Consider the following 13085-nt stretch of genomic DNA (forward strand, 5'->3'; position numbering starts at 1 on the left):
ATGAGTTTGGTATTCTCAGTCTAGTCCCCAGGAGGTGTTTCTTTCCATCAGAAATTCACCACAATTGCTAGTGCTTGCTCAGGGGAGGTCTCATAGCAGAAACATGAACAGAGTTTGTCCTGTAGTGTAGTGTGGGTTTTAACCATTGCCTTGAATATCTTGTTTTGATTTAGATTAAATTTCAAAGATGAGTCTTATTTTTTTTAAGTTCTAGAAAAGTGAAGCTGGAAACCCAAAATTAGTCACCCTGCGTTGGCACGTTCCGTTTTGAATTTCTAAATGCCCAATATTTTGTTTAAAAACATATATGGGAGAGAGATCAATGTCAAGAAGCATTAAGAAATGGAAGAATTTGATTTCCAATATTATCCATTTTTCACTTGTTTGACAATTCTGATCAAATCTACCTAAATCAGCAAGCTTTACCCCAAAGTACATTTAACTTGTTTTTAACACTGTAATTTAAAACTGCTTTACTTTAGTTATCTGCTTTGTGTTTTCTGTTAGACCCTAAAATAACAGCTATATTTAAAAAAAAAAAAAAAAAGAATGTGGACTTCTAAATATGCATTTAAAATATTTCTATTTGAAAATTTTACAAAAAGTGATGATGTCTGGTAACCTCCATAAAACTGTGGCAGTATAATTTGTAGAGAACTCAGAAAAATGTTAAATTAATATTAAATAATGGTTTTTAAGGTCTGTACATGGATCAAAGTTCAGCATTAAGTAGCATTACATAGACTTGACTTGGCAGGAATAGGATTCTGTTGAAATTTCAGTAAAAAGTCTCAATGAACAAATTCGGCTACATGATGCATTTCATCATGTGTTGTTATCAGTACAGTTACCATCAATCCAATATTACATATTTGAAGCAAGGTCATGGATCAGTTTTTCAGAAACCCCTACATCACCTGCTAATGGAAGTAAGGGTATGTTGTTATGCTACTTGCCTTCCCCGTTCCCTACCACCACCACCTACCCTGCTGACCATCAACATTAAAACTTCCCTTGGTTCATCCCTGAGAGAGTCTAGCCTACCCCGTGCTCTGATTTCATGTTCCAAGACCAAGTTTCACTCTCGCTCAACCCTTTTTCTTAGTGTGTTCAAAACTCACACAAACTAAGCAAGATGGCAGCACAGGAAGCCCATAGCTCTTCTGCATCCTACTACCTGCCTATTTTACCTGTGATTAGAACCAGCATAGAAAGAGACAAGTAGTGGGCCTGATTGCTAAATCTCCACTTGATTTTCCTAATACTCCCCAGTTGATTCTTCCTAGGAATTATCTTCCCATTACTTGTGTCTCTTTCTGTGTTTCATGCATACAGCAAGCTAATGCAATGGCAATTGCTTTATGTGCATTTAAATATGTGGGAGGGCAAATTTTTAGACCTTTAAAGTATGCTATAAAAATAAATATTGAATCAATACACACATTAGTTACCATCTTGCTCCTACATGATAGCTCTCTGTAGAAAGTAATTGTTTGATATTATTACGTTCACTACTAAGTGAACGATATAGAAAAACTCCTTTTGATGTTTTGACTGAAATATTATGTTTTCTCTTTTTCATTTTTCAGTGGTGTTTCGTTTCTCTCATACCTCGAATACTGCAAACATTCTATAGCCTAAATTATCACTTTATCTATTATAAGATAAAGCATGATGTGCACTATTGTGTTTATGTAGTAGCGGTCTGCTAGGTCTATTAATTTAAGGAATAGCTGCTGCATGGATCTATCGTGTGGTGGAGTACCTGGCACAGTGTATTCTGCAATATTCATTCAACTATTGGAATGAAAATGTAATATCTGTTTCAGGTTGCCTGATCTTATAATTGTCCCTATTTATGCACAGTTAGCAACAGTTACAAGACAGCACAGTATTGCTCAAGAAAAAACTGAATAGGATTGGAATATCAGGTATATTTAATGCCAGACTTGAGGAGCTTGACTACAGTTAAATCTAACAGAACTAGATTCAGCACAAGTTGAAGTCAGTGGAAAGATTGCTATTGACTTAAATGGGTTTTGGGTTAGACCTTCTCTCTAATTTGAATGATCATTAAAGTATCCACCAAAAAAACCCAAATAACTCAAAAGAGAAAGCTTTCATTTGGGAATGCAGGCTGTAGTGAGTTTGGATTATGCCTTTTTATTTCTATTATTACCACAAAGAAGAACATTTTTACTGCTCCTGATATAACAATGCATGCTTTCAGGTCCCATTTAGAAGCCAGTTCTGACCAGTGGAAACGTCTACATCTCTCTCTCCAAGAACTTCTGGCATGGCTGCAGCTGAAGGAGGATGAGTTAAAGCAGCAGTCACCCATTGGTGGGGATCTTCCCACTGTGCAGAAGCAGAATGATACACACAAGGTAAGATTTTTTTAATGCTCTTTTAATGGCTGTATTGTGTATTGTTTTATAGATCTAATTTTGGTTTAGAGTTCACACCTGCTTTGTTGGAAAGAGTATAATGCCACTGAAAACATTATTTGGAAATAAAGGAGGGAATTTTCAGAGGCCTCCAGCTCCCTCTGTGTACTTTGAAATTCCCTGCTTAAGGTTCTGTTTAAATCTCTATTATTACTAGTTCTAATTGGGATATTTTTTCTGAATTCACAATATTCACACTAGTAGCTCCAGGCCTAATGCCTCTCTTTTCCCTTGTTCCTGCTCCTCTCTGAAGGTGGCAGTGAGAACATAGTACTAACAGAGAACCTGTAGTTTCTAAGCTCCAACTTGTCTTGTTCAACTTAGTGCTCATTCATAGCACAAGGGGGAAAAATTCAGATTTGTTTAGTATACCAAACTTCATAGCTGGTAGGCATCTCATACTCTTTTAATTGCTATAAATATAGGCAGTCAAATTTCTGTGTGGGCAAAAAGATCACCCGTTATGTTATCCATAAAATAAATAAATTTGCAATTTTCAACATAGACCTTTACAAAATCAGTGATATTGGAAGAAAGGATTGTTTATCACCATTTTGAAAACTATCATAGGGTTTTGTGGAGCTGGACAGCTATTAATGGTGGGTACAAAAATCATCAATGTAACATTTTGATGGAGAAAATGTTAGATGGTTTTAGAAGCCTGATAATGGAAGAACAGTACTTTTTTTACTCCTAGGATATAGGTCATATATTCAAAATGAGTACAGACCTCCAGGGATTAAACTTTTTGTTATATGATGGCAGCTCAGTAACATATGTGAAAACATTTGCTGTTCTCAGCTGAGGTGGGTAAGCGTACACACCATAAAAATGTCATGAGAATTGTAATTACAAAATGCATAGCACTCTCAGCAGAGAAACTGAGGACTGAATGGGTGTGGACATTATGAGTTACCCTATTGTTCATAAAGGTAACTCTTCTTTGTCATGATGTAGTATGAACAGTTGCTCTGTGGTTCCCCACATTAACCCTGCATTAAAATAAACAAGACTGAATCCAACACCCGTCATGACCTCTTAATCATTCCTGCCATACCACCTGAAAAAAGAGGTCCACAAAATATTCATTCAAAAGATATGACATATCTTGCTGTATAGAAAAGTTATGCTTTAAAAATACTTTTCTGAGTTAAGTAAAGTTTCCACATTGTTTAGCGTTAGTCTCACAACCTAGCTTTTATACAAATAGCAAGCAAATACATTTGTGGTAGATATAGATGCAACTCATAAAGACACTCTCATGGACCCAGAGGGACAGACTTCCATCTTCAACTCCCTCTGTGCAAAAATGAAGTTTATTTTCTACCTATGGGGACTTTTTACGCTCTTTAATTTTTCTTGAGCCTGAGGAAGGCCGTGTATGCCCAAAAGCTTACAGAAACAGATTTTTTTTTTTTTTTTTTATTTCTTAGTTGGTTTAATAAAAGGTATCATCTCTGAACCAAGAGTTCTAGAGTTTTGCATTTTGCCTAGGTTTGTTAGGCATGTCATTATGGATATTTTCCAGAACAAAAAGCTGCAGATGGTTTGAAACGCACAACTTTTATTTGCCATCTTTGCAGTCTATTCTGATCAAAATGTAAAATCAAAGTTCTGACCATTTATGATAGCTAATAGTACCATAGCGTTTTTTAATAGTGCCCATAGCAGTATGTGTTTCCATGCTGAACAGAATGTACCTGATTTCATTTGAACTAAACAGAGCTAGGTTTGTGTCCTACTGTATGAGAAATTACCTTGAAATCTCACATGCTATAGATGCAAGCCAATGACTTGGCTTTGAACACTTGACAAGAACTATACCATAGAAACTGATACAATAACAAGACTTCTTTGTGGCCCATCATCACTTCTGAGGTGATGGCTGATGTAAAAAGGTAGCAGTGAGGTCAGTGTTTAGGTAAATATAACCTAGACTATTCATCTCTTCACCTCCCCCTTTGGGACTGAGCTGTTGCAGTCATGGGTGGTGGAGGCAGCACTGATCAAAAGAAGGGAACTGGTCTTTCTGCTCTCAGAAAGAGCTGATTAAGATTCCCAACTACAGCAAATCCCCATGCGTCTCCTTCCAACACCTGTAAACATATCTGACCCGCTGGATGCCATTTCTTCTCCTTTTCTCTTTCTACCCTTCACTGAGTCAAACACCAGAAGGTGGTAATAATTGCTTGCAAACAAAAGCCATAGTTTTAGGACTTCCTGAAGCAACTTCTGTCAACAAGGAGAGGCTTATTTTAAACAAGTCAAGGTACAAAAAAGCATGCAGAACAATACCTATGAATTGTATGTGAAAAAGACATCTACTGAGGTTCCTGTTATTAATATAATCTCCCTGAAAGCTTTAGTGCAAGCATTGGGGAAAAAAAAGTTTGAAAAAATGAATTTTGTATTGAGATACTGCAGTTCCAAGCTATACAATGAAAATGTATTATTGCCTATGCCCAGGAGTTCAGCCCCTGTGGAAAATTATAGGTAAGCTGCAGCTAGTGAAAGCAGTTGTTATGATGAACATTAAAGGAGAATATCTTGGAGATCACAAAGTCTCAGACAATATTAGGGTTTTAAAGGTTATTCTGAAAACCTTGAATTTTGTCCTGAAGTGGAACAAAATATCGTAGAGCACTTAAGTACATGGGCTGTACCTACATCTGACAGTCATATTTTAAAGGACAAATTATATTAGTCTATTTGGTTGGTAAAAAAGTCATAAGACCAGTATTAGAAAAATACAGGTCATGCTCTCATGCAAACTAACAATAATGACAGCTATTTCAAGGTAGTCTCCTGGGAATGAGAAGCAGTGATGATTCCTAATAGGTTATGAACCACTAAAATGAAAGGTGGATATAACTTCTCAGATCCTCTCCAGTTCCCCAGAACAATTTCCCTTGTACTATATATATCTATTTGATGTGTTTTAAGGTGGCAAATCCAGTTACTGCAGTTAGTTTCTGGAAAGCAGAATGCATGAATTTCTGCCACAGATGGAGAGGACAGGTCCAAGAGGAGATGATGGTTCACACAAAAGATGCACAATCCTTTCACATATTTCTTGTTTGAGGGTTAGCACAGAAAATGATGAGGCCAAGAAATTCACAGCTACATGGAACAGCCTGGGACCTTTCTTTTCCCTTGCCAGTGGTGACAGCATGTAAGGTGCATTAGGAACTGCTTGAGCCATTTGACTGAAGTATCTAGCAGAAAGCAGCTTTAAAAGTATTCTGTGAATGGGGGAAACATGAAGTTGAGTTACGTTATAAGGATCCAGGAAAATTAAACAACATAGACGTTGGCATAATTCCCAATGATCACTCTACTTCTAACTCAAATCTTTCTCCCAAAATAAAATGTTTGAGATAAAGTAGAATTTGGCAAGACGCTTAGTTGAAATAGATTATTTCTTAAGCAAAGATTTAAACACTATACACCTGCCACCTGACCCATACCTGTGTACTTGAGAACATCCTCATCCCCTTAGAGCAAAGCTGTATATTTTTCAGGGAGATAAGATATTCTTTGCAAAACCTAAAATGTTATGCATTATCATTGTGCCCTGACACTGTTTATGAAGATGTCAGATTCCACCCAGAGGTGATGACACTCCAGTGATGGATTAAGTGATCCTTGTGTGGTTTCCACATCAGTTTAAGTTTGTAAATCTGCTTTAAGGTGAAAGGTGACAGATAAACATAAATTATCATAAGTAGTTACCAAGAGACTTTATAAAATAGGCCCTCTTCCCTCCTTTTCTAATCCCCTCCTCCTCCACATAGATATACACATGTATCTCTCGGTCACAATACCTAAATATTTCCTAATATCAAAGCCAGACCAGTTTAGTCACTTGGAAAAAGCCTCTTTTTTCAGGCAATAGCAGTTTTTTAGTTTAAAGGGCGATACGTCTAGTTACAGGCACTCTGGCTCCCTGTGGAAGAAAGAACAAACTATAATACTTGAAATTAGGTCACCCTGTCTACCCTTCAAAGGTCTCTTACGGGGGGGAGGGAAACACAATCAGTACAAAACTCTGTCAGTTTCAAGTGATCTCTGATGGTCTATGTTTGCAGTTTTCTGTTATTCTTCTCCTGTATTTTTTCCCCTTGAACAGCATGGACCTTGTGTCACTGTACAGTTTTCCTGGTCCCAGCAACCAACCTACCTTGTTGTATTACAATTAGGATGTTATGGCTGCACAAGACACTTAGGAATTTAAATCCAGCAGGACCATACAAGCACAATTTATTGTAACCTCTTAAAAAATATTTCATTTTGTTGGTGGGATTTTGGCCTCCAGAAAAGCTGTGTAACCCCAGAAGTATGATTCCTTTGTATGGTTCTTTTTTATTTTCCTTTTCTTTTCTTTTAAGCTAATGGTCATAAGTGCTTGGCAATTAAAAAAATATTTTGCCTGGACATTTTTCTTTTTGCTTGACTGAATGCACTTGTAGGCTGTCTTCATTAGGGTGAAAACATGCTTGTGTGTTCTTGCTTTTAGGTCCTGTTATGGGATTAATTCTGGTGTAAACAGGCTACTTTTCTTTTCCATTTTTCATGAGCCCAATTGGCAAATCATGCTGTATATTATTTCCTTTAGATAGAGATAGTATTGTCATGGTTAATAACAATAGATAAATAACATATTAATTAACATTTGCAGGAGGGAAATAATCCCATAAAATTTATGGCAGGCCTGATTATGGTAAAAGACACTTGCTGTCTACATAGAACGTCTAGGGTTTCTACTTGACTGTGATTCCTTATCTTTTTATTTTTCTAAATTAATCTAAGTTTCGTTTGAAGGGCATATTTTAAAAAATTGCATTTATACTGATAAATTATAATGATCCTGAATACATTTAACTGCAGCCTTTCTTCTCAAATTCCATTAAAATAGAATACTTGTCTGTCTCCAAAAAAAAAAAAAAAGAAAGAAAAGAGAAGAGAAGAGAAAAAATACAGCGCTGTCTTTTCATTGCATTTTCATCTCTTAATTTAAAAAAAATCTATGCTTCCCTACCTGAAGAGATTTAAAGATACCACTGAAGCTTCCCAGTAGGAGCTGGTTGAAGTTTGAGATGAACTAATCAATATATGCATTATTAAAATGGTGGACAGCATGCCATTACTGCTCTGGTGTTGATGACAAATAGAATGGCTTAAATAAAGTAGTTTACTTGTTCTTTTGTCAGGTCATATATAATGCATGTTCGATTTCCACTGCAGTCACCACAAAGTGTGGAAGAAGTTCAAGAATTCAATAAAATTAGCCTGAAATCATTGGTTGTAAATTAGACATTCATTTAAGCTAATTCTGATATCAATGATGGTCGGCTTACCCTTGGCATGCATTTGTCAGGGCTTGAAGTTGATAAATTCATTTTTACCAAAAGAAGAGAATGTCATTTATTGCCATTTATGAGCTTTGAATGTTAGCAAATACATTCAGATGAATGTGTCGTCCCCCCCCCCCCCTAAAAAAAAAAAAAACTATCACAAAATATCCAGCAGGAATGAGAATTTACAGTCAAATGCAGTATTCTGAAGCAAGTACGTCAAGGTTTATTTGGTGCTATAATACACATGACTTGTGCTTAGTTGTCTGCCTCCAGACGAGCATGGACATTTTGGTTCCCTGGGTACAGTTAGTAGCAGCACACCTTGTGTTGCAGCTGCTTGTCCCCAGGGAACACTTATGCCACGTGTGCTTTGGTGCACAGCAAGTTACCCCAGGGGCAATGGGGGAGGCCTAGGGCCAACTCTGGGTTGGACTCAGGAGCCTTACCTGGAGTCCTGGAGGCCTCCTGGGGCTGCAGTGATCCTGCCATGCAGAGCCTGGTTGGCAGCTGGAGCACAGCTCTGGGTGGCCTGGCTCCACGTTTCAGCCAGACATGCTGCCCATGGGTGTGCTGCTCTGGTTTTTTCTTCCCTGTTTTGTTTTTTGGGGGGGTTTTGGGGGTTTTTTGACCCCTGAATACCCAGGGGTCAAAAAAAAAACCATGGGGAAAAAAATGGAGCAGCACACGCATGGAGAGCATGCCTTTGCAGTGTGGAGAACAGCTGACTGCGGTATGTGGCACTACAGATGTGTTTGCAGTGCCACATACTGCACAGCTGAGCTTGTCTGGACACACCCGTTGAGTGCTTTTTTTTGCCTAATTGCCTAAATGCATCTCTTAAGTAACCTGTCAGATGTTTACAGACCAGAATTAATTTAGTGAGAGATAACTGTGGGTTGGGCTGTTTCTAGCTTATATTGGGATTGAACTAAGCCCCAGCCCTTACAAATTTTTACTACAGCATCAACAATTCAACATCCTGCATGAAACACAGTGCAGAAGACATTTACACTATAGACTCTCTTTTTGATTTTGAAATCCAGACAAATCTCTGTTCATAACTAAATGTAAAATATACCCAACAGCTTTAAGCCACAGTTTATGACAGTGATTCTCAAATAGGGTGCTGCAGCATCCTGGGGTGCTGTAAGATACTTATAAGTGTGTTATGCACTGTCAAGTGTATACATATGTGCACAATTCACAAAGATAAACCTCAAGGTTTCAAATAGGGATCCTTACATCAGACACCTTCTGACCTGTTATGGTCTTTTGAGTTCTTTGCAACAAAATTGTTCACATTTTTTTTTCTATAGTCAAAAAATGAGTGAAACCTAGAGCTGGCATTTTCAAAGAGGTGCCTTGAATCTACTAATGTTAGGAACCATTGGCTTATGTTGTGAGGCTGCACACAACCACCAGCTCCAGAGCCGTTGCACATGAGGCATATACAATGACTCCAGGAGCACAAACCCAGGGATCCATATTATACCTTTCACCAAATGCAGCATACAGTTGTTCCCATGCTGTCTCAGCATTTTTGGTCTGGGGATTGAAAGATGCAGCTTGGAAGTCTTAAGAGTTATTTATGGCATTTAACACCCATTTGTTAGGATACTCTACTGCAAAAGAATTTCTAGGCTAGGGACAGAAGTTATACATAAACTGGTATAAGTGATCAGAAACCAGTTCATATATGTAACAACAGAAATTCAGTGCATGTATACCACTTTCAAAATGGCTGAAACCAGTTTGAGATAACCCTGGATGAATGTAATATCAGACTTATCTGATTTAGGTTAAATCAGCTTATTGAGCTTCTGCCCTATATCCTCCAGATTAAAGTTAACTCACAGTCTCCCAGCATGCTTTGCACCTCCCCCACTACTGCCCTTACAAGGTGGGCAGGCTAGCCTTAGTCCAAGCCATCTGCTCCAGCCAAGCAGGGGGGTATGCTCTAGCACTCCCTGGCTTCTAATCTAGGCCACAACAGGCATGTGGCTGTATTTCCAGAATCAAAAGTGAATGTCTGTTCATTTGCTTATAGGTTTAATCTACATAGCTTAGACTAACCTGTGAAGATTGAATTGATTCAGGCTTTTTGACTGTCTGTACTTAGCTCTAAAGGCAGGCTCTATCCCAGCATACCTGGATTGCACATCCACTGCATTTTAGGGGGTTAGAATGGTCTACTTTTATGAGCAGGAGAGATGTTCACACAAGAGTTTAACACAGTATCAGTTATCTCAGTTTCTGGAACACAAGCCAAGTTTATATCTTCCTCTTCCCTTGCCCACCAAGTCAAAGCCAAGCGCAAATTTAAACAATGCCAAGATCAGTCTTTTTGCCTCACTTTTCACTTGGGTCCCACTTAAGTAAATGTCCTTTGACTCCAGCAGTTTTACCCAAATATGCATTGAGTGACATCCTCACTTTGAGCCCAGTGCTAATAATCAACAGTAACCATAAACTGTATATCTTGAATGTTAGCACAAACTCACTGCAATTTCCCATTTGACTCAGAGCTATTCATCCATTAACTGGCAGGGGAGTATTTAATTAACTGCACTATAGCAAAGCAATAGTTCAGATTGCCAGCTGAGTCATAGAGTTAAAACTCAGGTATGGTATTAGTAGCCCAGCTAAAAGACATACAAAGAAATAATGTGCTGATATGGCTGGTACAGTTCACAGATAAAAAGAATTATGAAACAAAATAGTATATAGATCTCTTTCTCACCTGTAGGAACAAAATATGAGTCAGCATTAGAGGTTTAAGCATAAATCACAGGGATAGAGCTAGCAAGAGGTTCTCCTAAATGATACAACTTATATTAATTGTATCAGAAAAAGAACCTATCGGTAAAGGAACCCACTCCCATATGTGTCCTGGATACAATTTAACTTCAATGACTATGCCACTTGCTTCAAGAAGGGACATTTCTTAAAATGAGTTTATTGACCTCAAACTCAAAAACCTTATGTGCTCATCCAGTTATTTGGGATTTCTCCTAAGTGCATAAATAAGCATTTGTACATTATATACTTAAGCATTCGTTTCATGCATGCTCGTATGGACTTAACTTCTTTGACAAAAATATGTCAAGAATGTTTAGTATCCAGTCTTCATCATTGTAAACTCCAGCTCTGACTGTCATTAATAGTAATGTGAGGTATTCACATAGGGCTCTCTGTGTATGACATTAAAATCAGATATGGTTTCAGTATGTGAATTTAACCTGAATGCATGTGCTTTTATTAGTGTGTATGATAACCCACATTTTGTTTAATAGTTACTCTAAGTAAAATGATTAAATACATTACCAAGACTGGTTCTGAGTGAATATATTTTGTAAGTGGCCCATGTAATTCTTTGTGTTGGAAAAAGTATTTCCTAATAACCTAAGCAAAAAACATTCTTATGAAGTGTATACTTTTGCCAGTCCTAATATATGGTTCTCCTTGCAACAATTATCTTGGGCATTACCTTGTACTAGCACTTTCCACTTGTTTTACAATACTACTGTGCTGCCTCAAAAGCGTATAAATTAAATTCTGGTTTGAAATCAAAGGAGCTAAGACTCTGAAATAAACCAGGAGTCCAGTATGTTCAGATATACAGTACAACCCACACTCCATTAACAGACTAGAATTTACTATCAGATAGGCAGTCCATAAGCTAGTCATAGTATTTACGTGGTCTTTCTGTTAAATTCAGATTCCACCAAATTAAAAGCTCCTTTAAGAAGAGAGAGAGATGTTTAGTGAGCCTCTGCCCTGCCTTCTGCCTATAAAAAATGAATTTTCATAGTTGCAAAGAAAACTTTCCAAATAGAGGCTGAGGCAGTGTTGGTTCCCAATGCTGAACAACAGCTCTGAGATATTTGTACTCACTAATCTCATTTTTGTGTTAACACTATAGCCTAATGCTGCGTCTATAAATGTCAGCATTGGCTATCTCACTGCTGCTCACTGCTGCTCTTTTAACAAAATAAAGGGAAACAAGCTTGAAGTAGGAATAGGAGGGAGGAAAATACAGAGAGAAGCAAAGGCAGGAAAGAATCATAGAATCATAGAAAGTTAGGGTTAGAAGGGACCTGAGGAGGTCATCTAGTCCAAACCCCTGCTCAAACCAGGACCAAACCCAACTAGATCATCCCAGCCAAGGCTTTGTCTAGCTAGGTCTTAAAAGCCTCCAAGGATGGAGATTTCACAACTTCTCTGGGTAACCTGTTCATGTTTTACTACCCTCCTGGTGAGAAAATTCTTCCTAATATCTAACCTAAACTTCTCTCACTGCAACTTGAGACTGTTGCTCCTTGTTCTGCCATCACTGGGAACAGTCCAGCTCCATCCTCTTTGGAACCACCCTGCAAGTAGTTGAAGACTGCTATCAAATCCCCCCTCAGTCTTCTCTTCTCCAATCTAAATAAGCCCAGTTCCCTCAGCCTGTCCTCATAAGTCATGTGCCCCAGCCCCCTTCACCATTTTCGTTGCCCTCTCTGGACTTTCTTCAATTTGTCCACATCCTTTCTGTAGTGGGGGGCCCAAAACTGGACACAGTACTCCAGATGTGACCTCACCAGTGCTGAATAGAGGGGAATAATCACTTCCCTTGCCCTGCTGGCAACACACCTACCAATGCAGCCCAGTATGCCATTAGCCTTGTGGCAACAAGGGCACACTGTTGGCTAATGTTCAGCTTATTGACCACTGTAAGCCCCCAGGTCCTTTTCTGCAGAGCTGCTGCCCAGCCAGTCAGCCCCAATTATTGTATGGGATTGTATAGGATTGTTCTGTCCTAATTTCCACCCTAAAAAAAAGAGAGGAGCAAACAGAAGGGGTATGGAAAAAGGAAGAAAGCAAAGGCCAGTAATAGAAGCTGTTCAGAAAGAGATTTTCTTAGGGAGCAAAGATGAACACAAAAGTCAGGCTCTTAACAAAGAATAAAAGTGATAAAAATAACTAGGATTTGGTTCCACAGCAGGACCACTTTCTGCCTTTGATCTTCATGTAAGTTTTCCAAAGCTCTGTGAGAAGTTCTGCAGTAGGTGGAGGCTAGTCTGTATCCTGAACCTTAATTAAAAAGATGAACCTGTTCTTTAAACACATTTGAAAGAGAAACCAAAAGTAAGAGGTTGCCCAGTGCACTGCATAGATGCTCCATTTACATCCCCACCAAAGGAGTATGTTGTAGTTAATGTTATTGCACCAAGTGTACCTCAGAATGAATAGCTGTTTGCTACTAACTGTTAAGTATAGCAGTATCAGGACCTTTTTT

The 13085-nt window shown here is 38.3% G+C and overlaps 1 protein-coding gene across 12 annotated transcripts in view; it reads left to right on the forward strand.

Moving 5' to 3' along the window:
* The window catches only part of DMD (dystrophin), a 2172325-nt gene that overhangs the window by 1869892 nt on the left and 289348 nt on the right, over positions 1–13085 (forward strand). For all 12 annotated transcript variants that reach the window (XM_059720821.1, XM_059720816.1, XM_059720817.1 and 9 more), the window contains one exon: positions 2231–2387. In XM_059720821.1, coding sequence (XP_059576804.1) covers positions 2231–2387 — 157 coding nt within the window. The remainder of the gene's footprint in view (positions 1–2230; positions 2388–13085) is intronic.

Source organism: Alligator mississippiensis, chromosome 1, assembly GCF_030867095.1.
Source record: "Alligator mississippiensis isolate rAllMis1 chromosome 1, rAllMis1, whole genome shotgun sequence".
Classification (NCBI taxonomy): Eukaryota; Metazoa; Chordata; order Crocodylia; family Alligatoridae; genus Alligator; species Alligator mississippiensis.